Raw genomic sequence first — 24,580 nt, forward strand, 5'->3', positions numbered from 1 at the left:
TTATTGGTTTTTTTTTTCTACTGTGAACAATTAGCGGTTTCAGTTAGGCTGATGGATGAGTTTGCACTGCTGACAGAGTTGTGTTGTTCCTGGAATAGCCCACTGATCTCACGGATGTGACCTTACCTGAAACCTTGACTATTGACTATGGATGAAGAGCCAACTCAACTCAATAGTGCTTTGGAAGATGTGGAAATTGTATTTATTCCATCTGGCTTGAGTAAGATGGAACAATTATGACCAGTCTTGACAGTGAATAAACCCAGAAGAGGCCTTAATGTCCCATACTGTGCATGTGATAGTTCCACTGAAAACCTTAGAAATGGAACTTTGTTTCAGCAAGCTGCTGAAATATACTTACCCAGAGTGAAGCAAAGCTTGCTTAGCTTTATTTTTCTGCACCTATTTAGACTCATATGGTCACTCAAATCAACATACTACTCGGTTTCCTTTCCTCTTCCCAATCATGAACACTCTTCTGATTTCTGTCACTATAGACTAATTTTGCTTGGTGGGGTTAGACTTATCAGTCAACACAATGTCTTAAACTCAACCAAATTACAATATTGTCATTTTATGTTGACTCATTGAGTTGTATGGATGCACCAGTTTATTCATTCTCTTATTGATGAACATCTTCATCAATTCCAAGTTTTCTAATAAAGTTGTCATGGAATTTCCTATTTTGTGGATCTATGTAGTTATTATAATACTTCATTATTTGCCTAAGAGCAGAATTGTTCAGTAATGGATAGATGAATCTTTGTAACGTTGCTTAGTGGCTTCTTAAAAGAGATCTCACAATTTTAATTCCTACCAACATTGACTCCATACCTAGCTCCTTGTGATTAGTTTTAATCCTGTTTCCCTGATGGCTAGTACTATTGAGCACCCTTAATGTGCCTTTTAACTACTCGGGTAGCTTCTGTAAAAATGCCTGCTCAAATCTTTTGTCTATTATAAGTTTATCTTTTTATTGGCATGGACATTTCTTAATATCAGGACTTTTAAAGACTTATTTACTTAAAGAGACTTTGCATCTGCTGGTTGACTCTCCAAATGAATGCGGTGGCTGGGGTTGGCCAGGGTTGGGTCAAGCCAGAGCCAGCAGCCTAAAACTCCAAGATACCTTCTGTCAATGTCAAGGGGCCCAGGGACTTGAACCTTCCTCTACTATCTTTCCAGGTCCATCAGTGAGTAACTAGATTGGAAGTTGAGCAGCTGTGCTCCTATGGGATACTGGCATCACAGGAGGTGACTTAATACTACAATTGCTAGACTCCCTCCTCCCCATCCAGGTATTTCTTTGTCAGATAATCATTGTGAATGATTTCTCCCAGCATCTGACTTGTATTTTTGTTTTCTTAGTGGCATTTGTTTAAGTAGAAATTCTGAATTTTTATGAAGCACAATTTATCATTGTTTTCCTTTTCGTAATTGGTTTTTTTGCAAACCCATCTCAAATGCTTGCTTATGCTGGCATGATGAAAATATTTTCTTCTAGAAACTTTATAGGTTAGTTTTTACATTTAGACCTAAATTAATATTAAATCTTGTGTATGCTGAGACATAATAGACAGAGTACTTATAGTAATTATTGATACCTGAGTAGTATAAATCCTCCAACAGTTTTTGAGGTCTTCTGCTTTTCCACATGAATTTTAAAATTATCTTGTCTACCAAAAACCCCACATGTCTGCTGGCATTTTCATCTGGATTGATTTTTCTCAATAGATTAAATACAAGAGATGCCAATTCTCTTAAAAATCATTGCATCCGGGCCCGGCAGCGTGGCCTAGTGGCTAAAGTCCTCTCCTTGAATGCCCCGGGATCCCATATGGGCGCCGGTTCTAATCCTGGCAGCTCCACTTCCCATCCAGCTCCCTGCTTGTGGCCTGAGAAAGCAGTCGAGGACGGCCCAATGCATTGGGACCCTGCACCCGTGTGGGAGACCCGGAAGAGGTTCCAGGTTCTCGGCTTCGGATCAGCATAGCACCGGCCCGTTGTGGCTCACTTGGGGAGTGAATCATCGGATGGAGGATCTTCCTCTCTGTCTCTCCTCCTCTCTGTATATCTGACTTTGTAATAAAATAAATAAATCTTTTTTTAAAAAGATCATTGCATCCATGAAAATATTTACCTCTGAATTAGTGAGGTTTCGTAATTTTAAGTCAATTTTTTCAGATCTTCCATTAAATATCCCTGCCTAGTGGTAGGCTCAATAAACTAAGCATTGTGACCCTAACTTTGCAAATTCTCCCCAAGATGTAACTGCTAGTTTGTGTTGATTAATACACATTTAGGCTTGGTTTATTCCTTCTGAGTTGTTCCCTCTGTGGAACTTATTTCAATTAGGTTTCTCTGATTCCATTATGTTCTTAATGGCTTTAGGAAAAGTATGAAGTTTATCCACCTTGAAAAAATTAACTTAATTGGACAGACTCAGAAGAGACAAAGACCTGTCAGCTGGTTCATTCCCCAAGTGGTTGCAATGGCCAGAGCCGAGCCAATTCAGAGCCAGGGGCTTTTTCTAGCTCTCCCACATGGGTGCAGTATTCCAAGGCTTTGGGCCATTCTCAATTGCTTTCTCAGGCCACAAGCAGAGAGCAGGATGGGAGATGGAGCAGCTGAGGCACAACCAATCTCCATATGAGATCCCAGCGAGTGAAAGCAAGGATTTAATAGGCCGTTGTGCTGGACCCTCCACCTTTGTTCTGGTTGCAGAAGTATTTATGATAAGCTTCTGTATCTTATTTTCAAACCAAACACCATGAGACCCTTTTAAGCAGTGTTCTTTTTGTTGTTAAGAAAGAACATTTTGTAATATGGAAACACATTGATTTAAAATATTATGATTCCTTTGTTGGAAAGGCGACTTAGGGAGAGATAGAGAAAAATCCTCCATCTGCTGGGTCACTCCCCAAATGGCCACAGTGGCCAAAGCTGAGCTCCAATCTGTAGGCAGGAGCCAGGAGCTTTGTGAGTCTCACATGTGAGTGTGTAGTCCCAAGACTTCCGGGCATCCCCTGTCTTCCCAGACCTCAAGCGGGGGAGCTGGATGGGAAGTATACAGCCAGTAGACTAACCAGTGTCCACATGGGACCCCGACACCTTCAAGGTGAGTATATAGCTGTGGAACCATTGTTCTAGGCCCTAGTCTTACATATTAAACCTACCTTGCATACCAGGATTAAACCTCAATTGGTTGTGATGTATACTTTATACAAACTACTAGATTTGAATAGCTAATATATTAATATCTTAAAATTTATCTCTAAGTTTATTAATATTTTGTTTTTTCTCATACTTGGTGGGTTTTGGAATAAAGATTGTACAGGTCCCATTAAAGAAATTGGATCAGCTGGATCAGCTCAGCTACAGCTGTTGCAGCCATTTGGGGAATGATCCAGCAGTTGGAAGATCTTTCTGTCTCTATTTGTAAATTCTCTTTCCAATATAAATCTTAAGGGTGGTGGGGGATGGGAAAGAGGCAGCTCCAGGCTTTGGCTTGGTGCACTCCTAGCTGTTGCAACCATTTGGGGAATAAACTGGTGGATGGAACTCTCCTTCTCTGTAAGAATAAAATAAAATTTAATGTCTACAAACAAAAGAACCATCTAATTTAAGTCCATGTCTGGCAAAGTATGATGTTTCAGGCATCACTGAATGTGCCTTGAAATTTCAGTCTAGGTAATGATATTCTGTGTCTTAAATGGAATATTTCCTATGAGCAGTATGTTCAGATTCTTGTGGTCTTGGGAGGCTTTGTATGTTTCCCTTTTCCCATTTTGTCCTTTACCTTGCCATCCCTTTCATCTCTTATTCTGATGGGATAGTCTCTTTCCTGGCTGCTTGCAGGATCCCCACAGATCCAGTTTATTTCAGTTCCTCTGGCAGCAGCATAAAATTCCTTTCAATGACTGCAACAGTCTATTCCTGACTAGGTTACTGTGGGTTGGTTCTGAAAACCATTGAATCTGCTAGAGTTTTTAACTCAGTCATCCTACTTCATTTTCTACTCAATCTTAAGTTACAGGGAGATCCAGGTACATAGTGTCAGCATTTAAATGAACTAGAGAATACCACGTGTCTACTGGGGAATTCCTGGCTGTATAGAGAAACCTCCCCCAAACCCAAAAATTTTGTGTCAGAAGTGTTGCATCGAATAGTTTGAGACTGTACATCTTGATTTTTTCCCCCCTAGCTCCTAGACCCACCAATATCCAGTACCAATAGGTGTCATGATTCAGAATATTCCAGTTCATATTTGAGTAAAGCTCCATTTTAAACTATCACATTGGAGAGAAGTACATTCATAATTTCAAACGTAACATTTATTAAATCCTTTGTCAGACCGAACTGATCACTGAGTGCGATATGAGTCCAAAATGTTCTTGCACTCCTGCAGTTTCTGCATTTGAGAGGCTGGATGGCATAACGGTTGTAACTAGAGTCAGGTCCACATTGGAAGAGCAGCTCTCTTACAGCAAGGTTAAGTTCAGATCACATTAGTATCTTATCTTAGCCTTCTATAAGTAGAATCAACTCCATAGCAACTTTTGAAGTCAGTATGATGGTGCTGGCAAAATGCTCAGCACAGTGACTGAAATAGTCAAAAATTGAAGTCTCAGCTTGGGCTCCTCTAAAAGCACACCCTGATATAAACACTCAGATTCTGGTGGATATTGAAGAGGCAGTTCCAAGAGTAATGGGAAGAGACAGGATAAGGTGAATACAGGGGCATTTTGAAATTCCTATTCTCATCATGGTCTTGATGCTTCTAAGACCTATTGAATGATAAGCAGGATACCTGATACAGTTGTTCACTTAAATAACAGGAAATTGGAATTTTTAATACCTGGGCTCAATGTCCCATTGACTAAATATTATGCTGAGAGAAACTGCCTACTCCTGTGCATGTGCCCAATAGGCTTTCACAATATCAGAAAAAGCCTTGAGACAGTGAATTAGCAGGTAGAACTTGTTGTCAGGAAGTGAATCTTCTAATGGAATAGTCTGCAGCAACAGCAGTTGAAATCAGAGGTGGACTGTGATGTGACAGATGCCTCCTATACTCCATATCATAGCATATTCCTTGCTCTACTTAAATATTTTCATACCTCTACATTGTTCATATTGTCAATACTCATAGTGGTATGATCTACAACCTCCAAAGATCTAATCTAGGAGAGTTAGGGGAACAAGCCTAGTTCTTATCACCAGCAGCAGGTTGTATGTCTAGGCATATCTAGCGTAATCCCCAATGGATCTCACCCATTGGTTGGTTTGACTTATGCAGAATTTGCTTTACCTGAGCATGGAATTTTTGAGCATACTATCATTATAGAGTAGCAACCTTAGCTTGTTCTGCATGTTCCTTTCTTTGCTACCTGGTCCACTGATAACAGGAACCCAAATTACTCAGGGAGCAGTTTGTTTCAAGTTCAGTGGAGTCCTTGTTTCAACAAGTCAGCTATGTCAACTAATGGAAGCATCCCTCCATGCCCAGAAAACAAATCTAATATTCCACAAAACCTAAGGCTTTAGGGGAATATGAAGCAGATTATGCAAGTGAGTTAGGGATAATGGTGTTAAGAGCCAATATTTCTACAGCCTTTCTTACTGATCTTTGCTAGTCAGTGCTCAACAAATTATTGTAGAGCATATTTTGCATTGTGCAATACAGCATTCCAACATGGATCTCTTAGCTTATCTCTTAACAGATCATTCTGTTCTATTAGGCTTACTGCTTCCAGTTGATACAGCATATGGTGGAACCCTTAAATCTTGCAGCCATTTGTTTACTCTTTCATTCTTAACTACAAATATATTTTGCTGAGGTGATATTTCAAGTGAGCAAATTAGGCAAGAGCTGTCAGACTGTGGTGCTGGGAAAGGCAATGTGAAAAAGCTAAGCCCATAATCTTCTATCATTAATAGATGTCAATTCTGGTAAGCATAAATCAATGTCCCTCCATCAGTCCACAGAGAATTGAAAAACCAACTTGTTTCAAATATTTTGATACTACTATGGTACGATATTGAGCATATTGAGTGGTTATATTAGTTTCTGTTGCTGGTTGTTGGGTGTTCAGCGTCAGTATTGTCCAGATCAATCGTGGTGGATCAGAGTCCATGTAGTTTCTGTTTGCCAATACAGCTATTCTGCCTAAGGCCTCATCATGCAAACACAGCAGGGCTATGAAGAAACTGGCTGTCATATTTTGGATGGGTTTTGTCCATCTGTTCATAGAATTCCTTGAAGTGAATGACCACTGGTGGGCATTAACATGAGACAGATCTGTATACTGACTATGTCTCATAGATGGATCTGCATTATTCTTCCTCAAATTTCCCTGTTGTTGATTTTTCTGAACTATCTAGGTCTGAGTAGCCAGCCAAGCCACTTGCTACTGTCCAGAAGTCATGCATATCCATGCCTCAGGTCACTTCTGTTCACTTTCGAAGTGTACAACCAAGTATATCTTTTGAAACTAGATACCAGGAGGCTTTCCACTCACCACTGTCCTTTTGGATGATCCCTGAGCATTGTTATTGTGTTAACAGGTGAATTGTACCCCATCTTTAAGGCAGCCCAGTTTGCTCCATCAGCCAATCATAGGGAACTTACCACGAAGTACATAGTAATAGTACATGGATATAATTGAGGGAAGGCATTTGTACAATAGCAGTAGATGATATGGGTCAGCTGTGTGCTTGTGACATTTGTTACCTCAAATTGCTTATCATATACACCAAATGTGCTTGATTCACCTTTATTGAGATACAAAACTTCTCAGATCACAATGGGTAGTTCTTATTGCATGCTCATTTTTATCTTACAGTAAAATATAAGCAACCATGATATATCTTGTAGACTCTAAATACGGCTTTTAGCAGTTGGGTGAGATAATAAACTGCTTATGTATGAAATCTGTCACTAGATTAACACCAAGGCCATAGTCTGGCAGCATCCCTGGCCTTTTCTGACCCTGACTCTAGGAGAAATGCCTATGGAGAGAAAATAATGTTTGCATGTTTAAACTTAGACGTATGGCACCTGCTCTCCAATGTAGATGGTGTCAGGAATGGTCTGCAAAGATTGATGGGTCTGGAACTGGATCACCTCCTGACTAGCAGGAGTAAAGGATATCAATTACTTATCAAGGGTAGATTAACATGTCTCAATCTAAAACACTGACTGAGATCTTAATTCTTACCTTATTTTTCTCCATTTTCAACAGGGAAATCTTTGAGGACAGGAAGGGTCCATTAATGATTGATATATCAGTCATCTAGGACATTGGTTTGTACTGCTGATGGGGACATCGGGTACAAAGAGGACACGTCAAGTGGATATTGAGCTTCCTAAAAGTTAGAGTGATTTTCCATGGTCTCATAACTGCAGAAGCCAGCAAATTCTCCTTGATCAACTTACCAGTTCTGTTTTCTCCTCCCCAAATCCCACTTTCCCCAGCCTGTAGCTAATAGAAGGAAACTTGGGCTCAAGCCCTAGGTATCTTGTACTATTGGAAACATCACCCTATAGAGCCTCAGTTTCTTCATTTACAAAATAGAAACTTCTTTAAATCAGGTAAGAAACAATGTGTTAAGGCAAGATAGTCAATAATGTCATTGTTGCCTGACATATCACTATTTTCCAGAATTTAGGCCCTATAAGAGGCTACAATAACAAGCTTGTGGTTAGGGCCAGCATTATGATGTGCAGACTAAGCATCACCTGCAGTGCTGGTATCCCATATGGCACCAGTTTCTGTTCTGCTTGCTCTGCTTCCCATCCAATTCCCTGCTTGTCACCCGGGAAAACATTAAAGGAAGGCCCAAGACCTTGGTAACCTGCACCAACACAGGAGACAGAGGAGTCTCATGGCTTCACATTGGCTAGGCTCTTTCTGTTAATAGCTATTTGGGGAGTGAACCAGTGATGGAGGACCTGCCTGTCTCTCCTGTCTAACCTTATCTTTCTAATACAAATGCTTTTTTTAAAACTCATGGTAAAATAGAACTAGAAAATCAGTTCGTAGAATTTTTCAAAATCTATGCATTTGAAGTGTTCTCAATGATCATGAAATCTTATGAAAAGATCATGCATATTTTAAAAAATTTGCTCAAATATTATCTCCCATGACCTTTTTGAGATATTATCGTATACTAGGGACTATGAGAAAATCAGAGGTGATATCAAGACGCAACAAATTATCCAAGAAGACATAATTAGGAAGCAATTTCCAACACAATTCTTTCCATTCTGATTTCTTTAAGTTTGTTGTCATCAGAGCTCTTAATTTCCCTAACAAAGAGGATGCCTCACTCTATGGGTTAGTGGTTGATTACATTTAATTCAGTCTAGTAAATTCAGTCCTGTTTCCGGAATTTAAACAATTTTGTTAAATTCTTAATGTTTATTTTTGCTTAAAGGATGACGCCCATGTGGACCACTGATTAGGGTGGGAAGGGTCGAGGAACAGGGGAAAGTGGATGGAACCATTGTTTCCAATTTTCCTTTTCTTTGTGTATCTGAAAGGGGATAGAATGGGGAGATGCCACACCCAGCATCCTAACTGCATCAGTATCCAGGGATGGGACATAGCCACCCGATGTTATCCCAGGGTTCCTGATGTGAAGCATGCCGTAAGGGTTCTGTTCAGGTGGTTTTGATAGTTCTGAAATGCTGTTGATTTTGTTGCTTCAAGGATGAGGAAATTCCTTCAAGGTCCACTGGCTGACACAGTCCACCTTAGTCTCCATATGCCCAGATACTTGCTGTCAACGCTTGACTGGGAGAGTTGTCCAATTTGTTCTGCCTGCCATCCTCTGCTATGATACTAGATGTTCTCTGTAGGCCCCAATGCGTTATCATATCCCCCATGTGCATCTGGGCATGCTGTACACTGCACCATCTTGGCAACTAAGGAGGCCCAGTTCTAACACATTCACTCCACTCAGACCACAGATCCTGTGATTCTCCCTGTGGTAGGAGTGCTGAATTCAGCGGTTTCACTGGGGCGAAGGGGTGTTGCTCAAAGAAACCTTGTTTAAGGTGACCTCAGACCTGACTACTGTTTGTGCTAGTGGGTACAGAGTCTGGCTCAGTCTGTCACCCACAGCCTACATACTGGCTACAATTACTGGGTCAGTTCTGTCTGTAGTCCATGTCTTACGCCAGTCCAACCCTATCCACTACTAGCTCAGCCCTCACGTACACCAGCAGGAACTGCAGTCCAGTTTGAGCGAACTCCAATAACCCCACCAAGTCCATCCCCGACTCTGGTTCCTGCACATGACTGGTCCATTCTGTCCTGCATCCCATTTGGCTTTTGTGTACATCAATGGGTGCTACAGCCTAGTTCAATGCAACCAACTCCACTATCCAGCCTCCACTTACACTAGTGGATGATACCACTTTTCCAGTCAGGTCCATCTGCAGTCCTGGTTCTCATTCTCACTGGTGGGAGCTGTGGCCCATTAGAGAGGTTCCCACAGTTAAATAATTTCTTTAGTAACATTTTTCAGGTAAATGTAACCTCTCAAATTTTCTGTATGTTCTGTCTCTTTTCAAGATGGTTCCTGACTTCATGAGTTGGACAGAAACTTATATGACCACATGACTAAGATAAGTGCAGGAGATTTGGTCCACTTACAGAGGTCTTCCCGTTGTAATGGTCTCCAATAGAAAATTTTTCTTACATTGCCTTCTTGAAGATGGACCCTGGACTAATCACTTCAGGATTTGCCTTTTGTCCTACTCAAATGTCCTTCCCTATTAACTCAGTGCACCTCCTTGGTCTTGATCAGCCATCATTGTGTTCCACCACATGTTTGACTGTGGTTCCATTCAGTGCTCAGCATATTTTTAAAGTAAAATCAAGTAAACCTATCAAATTGGTAGTGAAAACAGGTATAAATTGTGAAAACAACTCAGTGGCTGAGCTCTAGGGAGCGCTAGGGTGTATGTAAGAAGCTGTGATGGATATAGAAAGAAAAGATCATGCAGGCATACTCTAAGAAATGGTTATGATCACAACTGATGAGAAAAAAACAAAGCTTAGAAAATCAAGCACCAAGGAGTGCAATAAAATCTGGGAAATGATCTTGGGACAGGTGGCAGTTGGATTGGACTTTAAAGGGCAAGAACAAGAGAAGAAAAATGTCAAATGTGGTAATGTGCTTTGGGCCTGGCAATGTAGCCTAGTGGCTAAAGTCCTCAACCTTGTATAACCCTAACCCATATAGGTGCTGGTTCATATCCTGGCTGCTCCACTTCCCATCCTGCTCCCTGCTTGTGGCCTGGGAAAGCAGTTGAGGATGGCCCAAAACCTTGAGACTCTGCAACTGTATGGGAGACCTGGAAGAAGCTCCTGGCTCATGGCTTCAGATAGGCTTCAGATTGGCTCAGTCTGGCAGTTGTGACTGCTTGGAGTGAACCAGCAGATGGAGGATTTCTCTTCTCTCTGTAAACCTGACTTTCCAATAAAAATAAATCTTAGCTACTATATCAGTAACAGTATAGGCCATGATATTACTCTTTATAAAAAGGCCTATTTGGCTGAGAGTGCAAGAGAAAGATCCTCTATCCACTGGTCTACTTAAATGGCTACAACAGTCGGGATTGCACCAGGTCAAAGCCAGGAGCCAAGAACTGTAAATCATCTCCATATGTGACTGTGTTCCAAATAATCCAGGAAGCTGGATCAGAAGTGGAGTTGCTAGGATTCCAACTGGCACTTCAATGAGGGATGCTGGTGTTCTATCAGTAGCATGACTTGCTTTGCCACAATGCTGTTACTGATAGAATTTCTAACTGGATGGGAAGACAGTGCCGAGTCAGGGAGAATCTTTGTGTTGGTAGTTAGGAAGGACCAGAGGGGGAAGATGGCTAAAGCCTCAAAGTTGCCAAAGCAGGTAAGAATTTGCTTCCCAAAATTTATGCCAGCGTTGAAGCTCTGATGTCTTATGTTGATGGCTAATAAATTAAGCATAGATTTGATCTAATTATGGCATCTGAGAGGTGGGTCTTGGAAGGTGTTTGAATGATTGGAGGCATGTTCTTGAAGGTTGGTTCTATGAGAATAATTATCGGAGTTGAAATTCAACCCAGGTTCTCTCTGCTTCCTGGCTCACCGTGTAGTTATTCCTCTGCACCCACCATAAGCAGCCTCCATCAGACACTGAATTATGTGATGGAGGCTGTAATCTTAAGTTGTATACTTTAAAATGCAGGTAGAAGGAACCCTTTCTCCAGAAACTCCTCTCAGGTGCTTTAGAGTAACAAGAATAATACAATATAACCTTTTTATTTATTCAGAAAGTGGTCATACACAGAAAAAGAAAGTGAACCAGAAAGTGACTTTCAAAGGCCCACAATCACTTAGACTGGGCCAAGATTAAGCCAGGAGGCTAGAACTCAATTGGGGTCTTCTACATGGGTGATAGGGACCCAACTATTTTAGTCACCATCTACTGCCTCTCAGGGTTTGGATTAACGAGAAGCTGATTCGGAAGTAGAGAAGGGACTTGAACTGAAGCACTCAGATATGTCATGTAGCTATCACAGTGGAATCTTTGCTATGCAAAATGCATGTTTCCATGTCTTTCATTTCAGAGTGTGTCTGGAAATGAATCAGAGTTGGAGAAAAACAATTTACTGCAAGACTTCAAATCCCCAAGTTTTATGGAGCACCTGCTGTTAGCAAAGTGCATGAAGCCATCACTTGCTCTGACCTTAAAGGTTTTGCACCTTGCAGAGTTTTGTAGCTTGCACACACACAACACCAGCTTGTGGTTTCCCTGCCTCTTATGAAGTGATAGCTCTGGAAAAATGTGAAACATGCTAATGCACAGGGCATACTATTGCTGTCTTCAAATCCCAGAGCCCCCAAGTATCTAGGGGAGAGGGGAAAATAATACATCTTCAACCAATTCCCCAAATAATTCTGTGGGCTAGTTCCCAGCATGTGCTGAGCCTCTTTTCTGGATCCATCCAGAGGCATGGAGCCAGCTATGGTGGTGATGTTCCTGGGTTCTGATCTTAACCTTCCATGACCTACATGCTGTTTCTCAGAATATGGCATAATAAAAATACTGCACTGAGAGCCTAGAACACTGAAGACTAGTCTGTCGCTTACTCTAATTGTACCTCCCTGATCCTGTCTACTCATATTTACACTGGAGAACCTGGATCTGAATCCAACTGGGAGAAGGGCTGGCCCATGACAACCCAAGCCATTCGAAGTACTGTGTTGGGCTCACACGGCAATCTTTGTAAAACTGAAACAGTGTTTAAAATTCAAAACTCTGAATGTCTTTGGCCTACATTGTCCCAGCAAAATACTTCCTAAAGGTGAAAAGTAAGCAACACAAAGCATGTGCTGTTTTTCCCAGTCTCTACCACTATTTTTTCTCACAAGTATCAAACCAAGTTGGCTTGGTGTCTTCTGGCCCCACAAAATGAGTTTGAGATTCCTGGCTTACATTTCCTGCATGTTCTTTCTATATCCTATGAGGCCACAGCCTACCAAATGATCTTCCCCTAGTTCAAAAGTTAATCATCAGCTTCCTTTTATGTAAATCAGAACAGGAAAGTCTTGCTTGATCAATTCCCCTGAAAGTATTAGTCTGGTGCTATCCTTCACTAACTTCATATTCTGGATCTGTCTGCTCAACTCTTGTGTCTCTACCAAGAGGAAGCTCTTGTCACCAACTGAAGTTCTGAGACCACCAGCATCTGTGGATATCCAGGAAACTCGAGCAGTCCAGCCAGATGACTGGGGATTGGGTACACCCAAGCAAGGCTCTACTCTGTGTAATTTGGGTCATTGTGGCTGCCAGCAAGGGTGAGATGTATTGAAATGTGGGGTGGGGACAAGATTTTCCACTGGAAGAGTAAATGTATTTCTTATGAGTTCTTGGAGGTCTCATGAGTGGCTGTACATTACCTTGGGGTTCCAGTGTCCTGGAGTTGCTGAGAATTGGGCCAGACCTTCCTTCTGGGGGTGTGGATAGAACATAAGTAACCCTGCTTCTGCCCTTGGGCTGCTCACATGCTACAAGGGACTTGGAAGGGGAGTTTGTCCTGGGTTCTAGGGAGGGACATGGGATGGGCAGAGCCTGTGCATCTCAAAATCCTGGCTGGAGAGATAGGACTTTGACAAATGAAATGACATCAGAACAGTAGCACTAAGATTCCTGGGTCCTTCTGGATAAGTAGCTGGATGATTTCCTTCTCAAGGCTTCATATTCTACATGGAAACCAAGTTACTTGCACTAGGTCTTCTCAGGTGCCATCTAAAAGACCCTGGAAGTGGACGAGTCAACATAGGTGTCATATGCATGAGAATTTTAAGTATTTTTATTGACATTTTCCTGTGTATGAACAACATACACTTGATTTATCAAGTCACAAGTTCCTTGATGTAATTGCTAAGGAATCCTCTAGGTTGATCTTTAAAAGGCATTTGTCTAAATTCTCAAAAAACCAAGAACTGGTAAATGCATGTGTGATGTACAGCAATTATACTGTTGGGTATGGAAGTGATGGAAGCTGGGGAGCCCAGGGTAGAGAACTTCTTGGGATCCTGGACATTGATTGCCTCAGAAAGAGAATGCTTCCACAGAGCAGGATAGAAGTGGATCCCAAAGGAACTGGGAAATTGCATGGCTTGTTGACTACAGCATCCTGATAGAGGTAGATTTATGGAGAGGAAATTGAGACACGGGGATGTGTGGGGTGGAGCATCCTCATTGGGAAGCTCTACATTGGATGGAGTGTCTGCTGCTTTACAGTAACTTCTTCATTCTTCCTACGTGTTCCCCCAGGGCCTGACAATGAAGCACCACAAAGAAACACCCAGCTGGGATGGGTCCAGGGGAAGCAAGTTGCCGTGCAAGGGAGCCCCATGCCTGTCAACGTGTTCCTTGGAGTTCCCTTTGCTACACCCCCTCTGGGACCCCTGCGATTTGCAGACCCACAACCTGCAAAGCCCTGGAATGACTTGCGAGATGCTACCTCCTACCCAAAACTGTAAGGTTAGGCAAGACCCCATGGTTGGCCTGAGACTCAGAGCTTGGGGAGATCCCTGAGAGGAAGTGAAGTCATGCAGCCATGGGGCCACAGAGAGGAGTAGGGGAAAGAGGGAAAGGACACTGCAGATTTTGCAAGTCCTGCAGTCATCTCAGTGTTCCCAAACCGGCTTATCAACAGTATGGCTGGAGGTGTTAGAAATAACCAGTTTCTCTTGGCTCCCTTTCAAATCTGTCTGCTGAACAGAGTCCAGGAAACAGTGTGGTCTGAATGTTTTCTAGGGATTCTGAGCACCACACAGCACTGGAAAGCTTGTTAAGGGCTTTCGGAGTCCTTGTGTCACAAGGGATTATCCAGGTGTTTCCATATAACCTCTCACCTGGACATTATCTCTCTGGTCAGACTGGCTTAGGGAAGCCCTGCTCCATATTGGGAACTCCAAAGGCACCTGGAGTGAATATTCAATGTACAGGTGTCCTGGAAAGTCAAACTGCCAGTCACTGCAAATTTTTCAAGCTTTGGTGGGTAACTGGTTAGCAGATGAGATGAATAATTGAATACAAAGTAGAGGGGTGAGGTAGATGTGTGAGTAGTTGGTAAGACTTTCAAATCCCCAACAATCTTCTGATACTTAAGGTCTACATAGCTCTCAGGTTGGCCACATGGACTTCTGGCATTGGGGTCCTAAAAAAGAGTAGCCTGGTACCCAGATCTCTAGGCTACAGAAGATAGCCCACATATCCCAGAGACTGAAGACATTCAGCTGAAACTGGTTGGTTGATATGCTCATTCACTGTTAAAACTGAGAACCAGCTCAATAGATGGTTTTCTGTTAAGACCCTGAGACACCAGGCTGGTTCTATGCCCTTAATGTAGGGGGAAGACAAATAACTGAAAATTGAATCAGAGCAATAGAAAAAGCAAGATGTCAGAGGGTGCTGGAGGAACACAAAGAACCTCTTAGTCCAGCACCATGAGGAAGTTAGAGATGGCTTTTCTGAAAGCAACGAAACCGAATTTTCTGTTAAATGATACACGAAGGGGTAAGAGGATATCAAAGACCTGTCAGTGGGTGGATTTGCATCAGTGACTCCCTACTGCTTACTACTCACTGTTCTATTAGGAAAACAATGAGCACAGTAGACATCTCCACACAAATGAGTAGCTGTCCGTTTTCCTGTGTCAGGCTCTGGGGATTGGAGCTCTGAGCTAAATAAGTTGTTGAGAGTCCTTGGCTTTTAGTTGCTCACAGTTGGGTTGGGAAGGTGATAATGTTCTTGTATATAATTAGGACAAGTTCTAGGCAAGAACACAGTACATTACAGGCATTTCCAAAGAAGAGCTATGTTTAGCTGGAGAACTCTCAGAAAGCTTCATAGAGGAGGTAATACTGGACTAAATCTGAAAGAAATGTTATAATGTGAGTAAGCAAATATGAGGGAGAAGTGGAGGAGTAGTCTAGAGTAAGGGGTTAGTTTAAGCAGAATGTGGATGCAGAAGATTCCCTAGAAGTGACCCTCACCTTGTTCCTAGTGGGGAGGTGTGGATATCCTTTCTCCTTAGACTGTGGAAGAGAGGCTTCAGGGATAAAGGCATCGTTCTTCAACCCAGTGCTCTGCTCTTTATCATCTGAGGACTCGGTCAAAACGAGTCTGAGTCTCTAGTATCATGATGGGAATATGCTATATAATTAACGATAATATCATTCTGCACAACATGCTTTCCTGCTCAGGAATTGCATCAAGTTAGTTTACTTAGTCTATTTGTTTTTGGAAACTGCGAGGAGCTGAGCATGCTCAACTTTATGGCCACATTTCCCATATGCCTCTTCTGCTCAGGCAGAGATGGCCAGATCTCTCCACCATCACAGCAATTGGCCCCTCCCAGACAACTTGGTTGAGAGCAGTTCTGAGGACATTGTCTTTGCTTCTCCAAGGTGCTTCCAGAACTCGGAGTGGCTGCTCTCAGATCAGCACATACTCAAGGTGCATTATCCTACCTTTGAAATCTCAGAAGACTGCCTGTACCTTAACATCTACGCACCAGTTCCTGCTCATGAGAACTCCAAACTGCCTGTAAGACTGCTGCACATGGGGCTCCAGCTAGTGGGTTTTGGCCTGGGATCCAAACAGGGTGGCAGGGTGTCTGGAATTCACTCACTTCCTGTTGAGTTAAAGAGGAATATTATCACATTCATAACTCTAAATTCTTATTTTGATTGGTTTTTCCCTCATGAAGTTTACTTGGGAAGGAGAGATGAATGTGAGGGAGAGGAGAAAGGAAATTCTTAAATTAGTTCATTCACCGAAAGCCTGCATTTGTCAGAGCTGGGCTGGGGTCAATCAGGAGCTGGAAATTCAGTTCTGATCACCCATATTCCAAGCTGGTATCAAGAACTGGAGATGAGAATTAAAACTATGTACTTTGACATGGGTTACAAGCATCTTAAATGCTAGGCAAAATGCTTATCTTCTTGTACACCCTTGCTCACTTAGCATTTAATGGCCTGTAAAATGTCAGAAAAGATACTGCTTAAAGTATCTGCTTTTTAAAAAAATCCTTTTTAAAAATGATATTTGCATCCTTCAAACTTTCGGTTTGTAGTTAAGACAGTTTGCAGTTAATGCTGTTAAATATTGCAATTAGGAATATAAAGGTGGGTGTTCAGCCTAGCAGTTTGAATGCCCCCACAACAGGCTGGGCTGCAGCACCTATTGGTTCATGTGAGATGGGCATGAGATGAAGCTGAACAAGCTGCATCTATCAGTATGTGCATTGGCTAGTGCAGGTGACAGACCACACCTGCTCCTGCACTATTCAGTACGCACAAGTCAAGTCAAAGTTTCTTGAACTCTCCAACTAGATCGCTGGATTCAGACCCTGGCCACAGGTAAAAATCCCAGGATGTGTGATCAGACCTTGAGGTGCATGTATCAGGACTGGGCTTCCTCAGTTGTTGATGCCTTGTGTGGTGGACAACATGTCCAGGATCACACAGGGGACATGATAGCCAGCTCATGCAGGCCAGCAGGTATGTCAACTGCTTATCAAAGAATGGAAAGCAGAACAAGTTAAACAAATCTTCAGGCCAAGCTTTGCAGCATGTTTCTGGGTTTCTGGATGCACTAGGGTAGACTTTGTCACCTAATAGAACTTGGAAAGATTTTTAACCTGGAGCAACAGAACTGACAACTTTCTAGAACTAAAAACTACTCAAGCGGCATCCTTGGAACACTTTCACATTGGAGGCTCTAAGGTGTCCTTAAAGGACTGTCCCCTATCCCCAGGTGCTGATATGGTTTATAACAAGGGACAACCCTCCTCTCAACCTTTGTGGACACAGGAGGAAAGACTGAAACATGTGTCTTACCTTTCTCCTCCATGCTTGACCCTCCCCACCCTAATCAGAGGCCCATATGGGCATGCATCCTGCTCAACTATGTAAGCAATATTAAAATATAATTAAAACAAAACCCCGACCAAATAAAAATCACTAATTCTGGAAAAACTCCAAACCAAACCAAAGATGCCCACACCCTGTTTTGGGGCTACTTAGGTTGGATTTCCAGCTTTAGCTCCTAACTTCGTCACCAGAGCAGACACTGTGAGGTAGTTAACTAACTGGATTTCTGCCACTTACATGGGAGACCTAGATTGTAATTTTATTTTCTGGATTTGAGCCCAACCTAGGTTTAGCTGTTGGAAGCATTTTGGGCGTGAACTAGTGGAAGGGAGGTTTTATTTTCCTCTAGCTTTCTATGTTTCAAATTTAAGAAAATGCAAATGAATATGCAAAATTCCTGTAGAAGTATGAATGATACATTATATAATCTTTCTGTCTCATCCTCCCATCTTCCTCTCTTGCCCTCTGCAATAGTCATGTCATTCTACTGTATTCCAACAGCAGTATCTATTTGCTTACTGTACACCATGTACAGGATATTACTTTAAGAATTATTTTTATTGGAAAGTCAGATTTAGAGAGGAGGCAAAGATCTTCCATCTGCTGGTTCACTCCCTAAGCTGCCTCAAAGGCTGGAGCTGAGCCAATCTAAAGGCAGAAGCTTCATTCAGGTCTCCCACATAGGTGCAACATTCCAAGGCTTTGGACCATCCTCTACTGCTTTCCCAGGCCACAAGCAGAGAGCTGGAAGGGTGGTGGAGCAGCTGGGATATGAACCAGCACCTATATGGGATCTTGGCACATGCAAGGCAATTATTTAGCTTCTAGGCTATTGCACTGGGCCCAGAATATTACTTTTAAGCTCCACAGTAACCCAATGGTTGAGGATGATTAGACCTACTCTATGGATGAAGAAAAGACATGAGGAAGGCATGAGTAACTTCTCCTAAGTTGTGCCTGGTTAGTGCCTAGCCAATGCTGTGTCCAGCTCCCCTTTTTCCTCAGTGATTTTTCTTTCTAAGCTTTAAGAATTGTAGTTTCTAATAGGACCTTTAAAAGAGAATGGAAGGGACTTACTATTCAGTATATAAATACTTATGATGCTATTTTAATTATGACCTATGTTACCTGCTCCTAGTTTTCTAGATAATGTTAGCAAACTTCTATTTTTTTCTCTTGCTTCAGATGTTAGAAGAAACCTTACATTCAAACATATTTGTTAAAACATGCATTTGAAAAGGCGTGGTATGTGAGAGCATCCTTCTGCTTTACTTCCTAGATGTGTTGGATTAAGCCTACCCCAGGAGTCTAGCACTCCATCGGCCTCCCATATGGGTCTGACAAGGGCCCTCCCAGGTGCACTAGCAGTGAGTGGAATTGGAAGTGGAGTATCTGGGACTTGAACTGGCACTTACATGGGATGCTGATACCACAACCAACATTCTAACCTGCTGTGCCAGGGCACTGGCCCTAAGGTCAGTCATGGCTAGCTGTGGCTCTTTACATGCTTACACTGTGTTCTGGGTCACAGTGTCAATTACATCAGATACATGCTTTGTAAAAACTTGAATGGGTCAGCATTTCTGACTTTTAGATGGAGAATCTTAAACCTCAGAGCCTCATCAGAGATGCTTCTTTCCCCTCCCACATCTTACAGATGAAGAAAAAAAGAACCTCAGAGGGTTGAATAATCTCCCCAGCCGTTCAGTGGCAGAGCTAAGAATTAAACCCCCATTTTCAGGTGCCAGAGACCACTTGCTTAACCTTGGACTTCCACCCAAAACAAAACCTCTGATCCTTTTTAGAAAGGAAAGTGTTACTGCTGAATTTCCCTGAAGAATACGCCAACATTGGGGCTTATTGCCTTATTTCAGCACCAGGTGAGCTGAGTGGAGTGTTCTTCTCCTGTAGGTGATGGTGTGGTTTCCAGGCGGTGCTTTTGAGACTGGCTCAGCTTCCATCTTCGATGGGTCTGCACTAGCTGCCTATGAGAATGTGCTGGTTGTGACTACTCAATACCGGCTTGGAATATTTGGCTTCTTCACGTGAGTCTCCCCAAGTGATTATACTTCAGAGCTTCAAGAGACAGCTGTGACATGGCCATAGGCAGTGCTCATCAGCTCCAAAGAATGAGCTTTTCATACTGAATAGATTTAGCAGCTGTAAAGTCAAAAGTAAGTCTTGTTCTCACTTAAAGTGTAGTTGCATGTTTCTTACTGACAGACATTCATCCTACATGGCCAAACAGAGGCCTGTGCATCTTTCATTTTGTGGCTCTGATGTGGATCCTTTTAGACCACAGATCCACTGTGTTTGGTCAGCAGATGGGACACAAGAGAGGTTTCCCTGGGTCATCCTGGAGGAAGATATAATCATGTCTGTTAGTTTTTAAGGTGCATAGCTTTTGTCAGATTCTCCAATCCCTAAGGCTAATTTTCTCAGCTCTTCTAGGCCTCTCTCAAACCCTTCTCAGAACTCCTTGGGTTGCAGGAAGCCATTGGTGACCTTTTGGTGACCATGAATTCTCCCCCTTCTCTTGCCCCTCAGCACACAGGACCAGCATGCTTCTGGGAACTGGGGCTTTAAGGACCAGCTAGCTGCTCTTTCTTGGGTGCAGAAGAACATCAATTTCTTTGGTGGGGATCCTGGCCGTGTGACCATCTTTGGCGAGTCAGCAGGAGGCATAAGTGTTTCCAGCCTTGTGAGTTCTCTGTGTTGTGACCTGCATGAGGCCCAGTGGGGTTAAGGGAGGAGACGGCGAATCACTCATAATTTACCAGTGCTTTCATGTTGAACACTATAATACATACATGGCCTCCTTTGAGCCTTATAAGTTTGAGTACTTACAAAACTATGAACACTGAATGAAGATACTTATTTTGGTGCCTAACACTGGAAATTCATGCATTGAGTTTCAATCATAATGTATGTTTTCCATGGACTTCTGAAAAATCTCATACGTTGCAAATTGACACAACTGTTTTACAGGGTTAATTGGATCATCTAATAAGTAATAATTATTTAATTAATGAGCAATGTGAGAAAGATTTCTTATTTGTAAGGGAAAAATTCAAATGAAGCATAAAGTAGCTAAAAACACGCATGTAAATATTTTAACAGAACACATGACATGCTCATTCCCTCACCAATCAGCAAGACCTCTTATTTGCAAGGTTGATCTGAGTTCCATGAACATGAGTTCTTCTGCATAAATCACCCTCAGAATTCACTGCCCTCAAATTGCAGGTTTCTTTATGGCCTGAAATTTAAGGCACCTGAAAAATAGTTGGACTGTAGTACCTCCTGATTGCATGCCTCAGCATTTTTTCCTTTCTCCTGCCATATACTCTGCAAATGTTCACACCTATTTTGGCAGCAATATTTTTAGCTATTTGTCTTTTTCTGAGACATGATTTTGTAAGTTTACAAAAATTATTTGAAGGACAGAAGAAATGGATACAGAGAGAACGAGAGACACAGACCCATCTAGCTCATTCTTCAGTCCCAGCAGAGTCCATCCAGGCTGAAGCCAGGAGCTTGGAAGTGAATTTGTGTCTTGGTGGCAGGCATGTAAGTTGAACCACGACATGCTGCCAGGATGCACATTAGCCATAAGCTGGAATTGAGAGTGGAGGCAGGACTTGAATCCAGGTACTCCAGTTTGAGATGCGAAATTTCTAGTGGCATCTTAACTGCTCTGTTGAATTCTCACATAATTCTGCTTTCTTTTTACATGAAGTTTATCAGTTTCTATGATTTTTGTTGACTATGTAACTGAAATAACAAGTGCACCAATGAAACAAGTTTGGAAGCAAACATACCTTTCTCAGCAAGATACAAAAAGTTAGAGGTGCTAGAAAATGGCCCACTGCTTCTAACTAGTCAGAATTTCCTCAGCATCACTCAGCATGCTAATTACAAAAGTCAGTCACATGGCAGCAGGTTAAAACTTCTGTGATTGCATTTGATTACTTAAGGGTGTATTTTATGTCTTCAAATTAACTCAGTTTTACATTTGTAATAACAGCCATTATTGCATGAGTAAAATTTGACCAGTCAGTCCTCAAAGACCTTTAGATTTAAAAAAATACTTTTATTTTATTTGAAATTGAGGAATGAGAGATTGAGATTTTTCATCCCTGGCTTATTTCTTAAATATCCACAACAGCCAGAACCGGCCCAGGCTGACACTGAAGCCTGAAACTCAATCCAGGTCTCCCACATGAGTGCCAGGGACCCAAGCACTTGACTTATCACTGTTGCCTGCAAGTATGCATGTTAGCAGGAAGCTGGGTCAAGAGGGAAGTTGTCTGGCCCTTGCTCTTGCTTGCCCTACAATAAAGAGCCACTTTATTGTATGCTGTTTTTCAAATTGGTAACCTAGTCATTGGTTTAACATCTACCCTTCATGTTAATTGCTTCCGCTACTCTTCAGGACAGTCTTGTAATATGAACTCAGTTTTTCCTTTATAGGAGAGGGAATAGGTGTTGAGAAATACCAAGCAACTTGCTGGAGGTAACTCATCTAGGAAGTGGAGGAGCTAGAACCTACATGTTAAACTGTTTGACTTCCAAGTTTATGAGGAAACAGGTGCTTAAGAAGGTTAAGTAACTTGGCAAGCTTTCCACAGCTAGTCTTTAAACCCCAGGGCATTGCTTTTCTCTAAGACTGGAGCTCTTAAGGAGGCTTTCTGGGAAGGTTTCTTTGAAGGAGTGGATGGTACATATGGGAAGAAATGTCCCCTGAACAACTTCTTCTTGCTCTGTTCTCTCTCCAGGTACTGTCCCCCATGGCCACTGGTTTATTCCACAGGGCCATCATGGAGAGTGGGGTAGCCATCATTCCCTACCTGAAGTCTGCTGATGATCAAAGGAGTAAAGATGTAGGTATCTACTTAACATATCTCTACTTTCTTCTCTTTGGTCAGGAGTCCAGAATATTGGCTTCGTATCGTGTGCTAGGCTTTCCCTGTGGATTATGCTCCAGGAACTTGATACTGGCCCAGAGTGAGCCTTGATATCCATGGAAGACCTGATTCAATAGGCTGTGGGATTTAGCTCTGATGCAGTATCTGGGAATTACTTTAGTGGAAAATTTTCTTAGATATATTATAAAAATATTCTAAAAAAGGTGAAACAGCATTCTGAAATTATAAAAATATACTTAATGTTTATTTTTGATATCACTAAAGATGTAGCTATTTTGAATCTGATAATTCAGAGGCTCCATTGTTTCTTTGGCTCTATTAGGATTTGTGTTTAGAATGCATAACCTGAATCTGGAGGGATAGAATCTATTACAAGAGAATTTTTTTAAAGACTTACTTATTTTTATTACAAAATCAGATATACAGAGAGGAGGAGAGACAGAGAGGAAGATCTTCCATCCGATGATTCACTCCCCAAGTGACTGCTATGGCCGGTGCTATGCTGATCCGATGCCAGGAACCAGGAACCTCCTCCAGGTCTCCCATGTGGGTGCAGGGTCCCAAAACGTTGGGCCGTCCTCGACTGCTTTCTCAGGCCACAAGCAGGGAGCTGGATGGGAAGTGGAGCTGCCGGGATTAGAACCGGCGCCCATATGGGATCCTGGCATGTTCAAGGTGAGGACTTTAGTTGCTAGGCCACACCGCCAGGCCCTATTACAAGAGATTTTGACCTGGAATTCATGGATAGGTTTGGAAGGGTTCTTGAGTGATCTTAATTGTATGCAAACATGATATGCTTATTTTCCAAGACAGAGGGTCTGTAGTTTTTCTTGTATCTTCAGATCATCTGCAACTGTCCTGAAATTAAGAACTGTTAATTTCAAGGGACAAAGTCTACAAATTTGGAAAGTCGCTGATAGGGCAAGGAGGTGTTTAGCAATGGGCTACATAAAGAAGGTAGGGGGAGGTGATAGGATAGATGACAGATTAAACGAGAAAGGGGTTTTTGAGGGCTGTAATGATATGAAAAGGACATTTCAGGGGAGGCAGGATCTCGGCCTTAAGAAGAATGAGTGGAATTGGTACCGAGGCTGAAACTATCTCGGCCATGTTTAGGCTGTAGGTGCGGCTAGGGCTTGGGTCGAGCTGGAAAACTGCATCTGCTTGAGTCATGCCTCATCTGGTGATTAGGAGCTTGCAAAACGATTTCTCACTGTTAGGGCTCCTAGCTTCATTTGGCACTCAAGATTGGACCACTGCAATCTGGGACCTAGATCCATTGTAGCTAAGCATGCAGGATTCTTGATGCCTTTCTACATTTGAAGGATGCAACAATTGCATACCCAGTTCTGGCACCTGCTGATGATGCCAGGAGCACCAGGTAAGAAACTAAGGTGTCATTGCTTCATCCTCATCAGTGTGTCCTAGGGGACATGAAACTGGGGAGAAGATGTGAGCTTCATGTAGAAAGGACCAGCCTAGGACTTTTTGGACCCTTCCAAACTCATTTTTCCTAGATATTTTCAATATCATGCTCTGACCTTGTCTTTTTGGAAATAGTTGCAGATTGTTGCAGAAGCCTGTGATTGCAATGCATCGGACTCCCTGGCCCTGCTGACGTGCCTGAGAGAGAAATCCTCCAAAGAGTTACTGAGCCTTGGCCAGGTGATGAGAGAAGGCAGAGTTTTGGGGGCAGGGCTGTTTGAGTGCAGTGGTAAACAAATTCATTCTCTCTCTCTCTCTCTCTCTCTCTCTCTCTCGTTCGCTCTCTCCCTCCGCCTCCCTCCTTCTCTCACTTCCTTCCTCTCTTCTTTCCTCTGCCCCCTTTCTCATTTATGATTTGAAAAACGAGTTAGAGACTCTTCAAGTCTAAAACCAATGCAGATAATTTCAGAAACTCTATGGGGCTGGAATGTTTCTTAGCTGGAAAATATCCAGCAAAATGCATGAGTTGCTCCCTAAGGCAGTGAAAGAATCTAACTGGGATAAAGGCCCATGCTTACTTGAAAGACCTCCAGAAACTGGAGTCAAGGCCAAGAAAATTCTGTGAAGTCATTTTGGGCTGGTAAAAAAATGATAATCTACTTCAAATGCCAAGGGAAAGGCCAAGTGAGGTATTCACCTCTGCAGGTATTCAAGGAAGGCTTATCTGACTCAGGACAAATGTTTATTCACAGCTGGTTAGTTGGGTCATTGAAATTGAAATTT

General features: G+C 42.3%; 1 protein-coding gene across 2 annotated transcripts in view; it reads left to right on the forward strand.

Moving 5' to 3' along the window:
* The first annotated feature begins 12,733 nt into the window (after positions 1-12,733).
* The window catches only part of LOC101521389 (carboxylesterase 5A-like), a 65,623-nt gene continuing 53,776 nt past the window's right edge, over positions 12,734-24,580 (forward strand). For both annotated transcript variants that reach the window (XM_058674441.1, XM_004583864.2), the window contains exons 1-7: positions 12,734-12,854; positions 13,837-14,041; positions 15,978-16,116; positions 19,356-19,489; positions 19,992-20,145; positions 22,223-22,327; positions 23,933-24,037. In XM_058674441.1, the coding sequence (XP_058530424.1) occupies positions 12,782-12,854; positions 13,837-14,041; positions 15,978-16,116; positions 19,356-19,489; positions 19,992-20,145; positions 22,223-22,327; positions 23,933-24,037 (915 nt within the window). In that variant the 5' untranslated portion in view covers positions 12,734-12,781. The remainder of the gene's footprint in view (positions 12,855-13,836; positions 14,042-15,977; positions 16,117-19,355; positions 19,490-19,991; positions 20,146-22,222; positions 22,328-23,932; positions 24,038-24,580) is intronic.

The sequence above is a fragment of the Ochotona princeps genome, chromosome 16 (genome assembly GCF_030435755.1).
Source record: "Ochotona princeps isolate mOchPri1 chromosome 16, mOchPri1.hap1, whole genome shotgun sequence".
NCBI classification, from domain to species: domain Eukaryota; kingdom Metazoa; phylum Chordata; class Mammalia; order Lagomorpha; family Ochotonidae; genus Ochotona; species Ochotona princeps.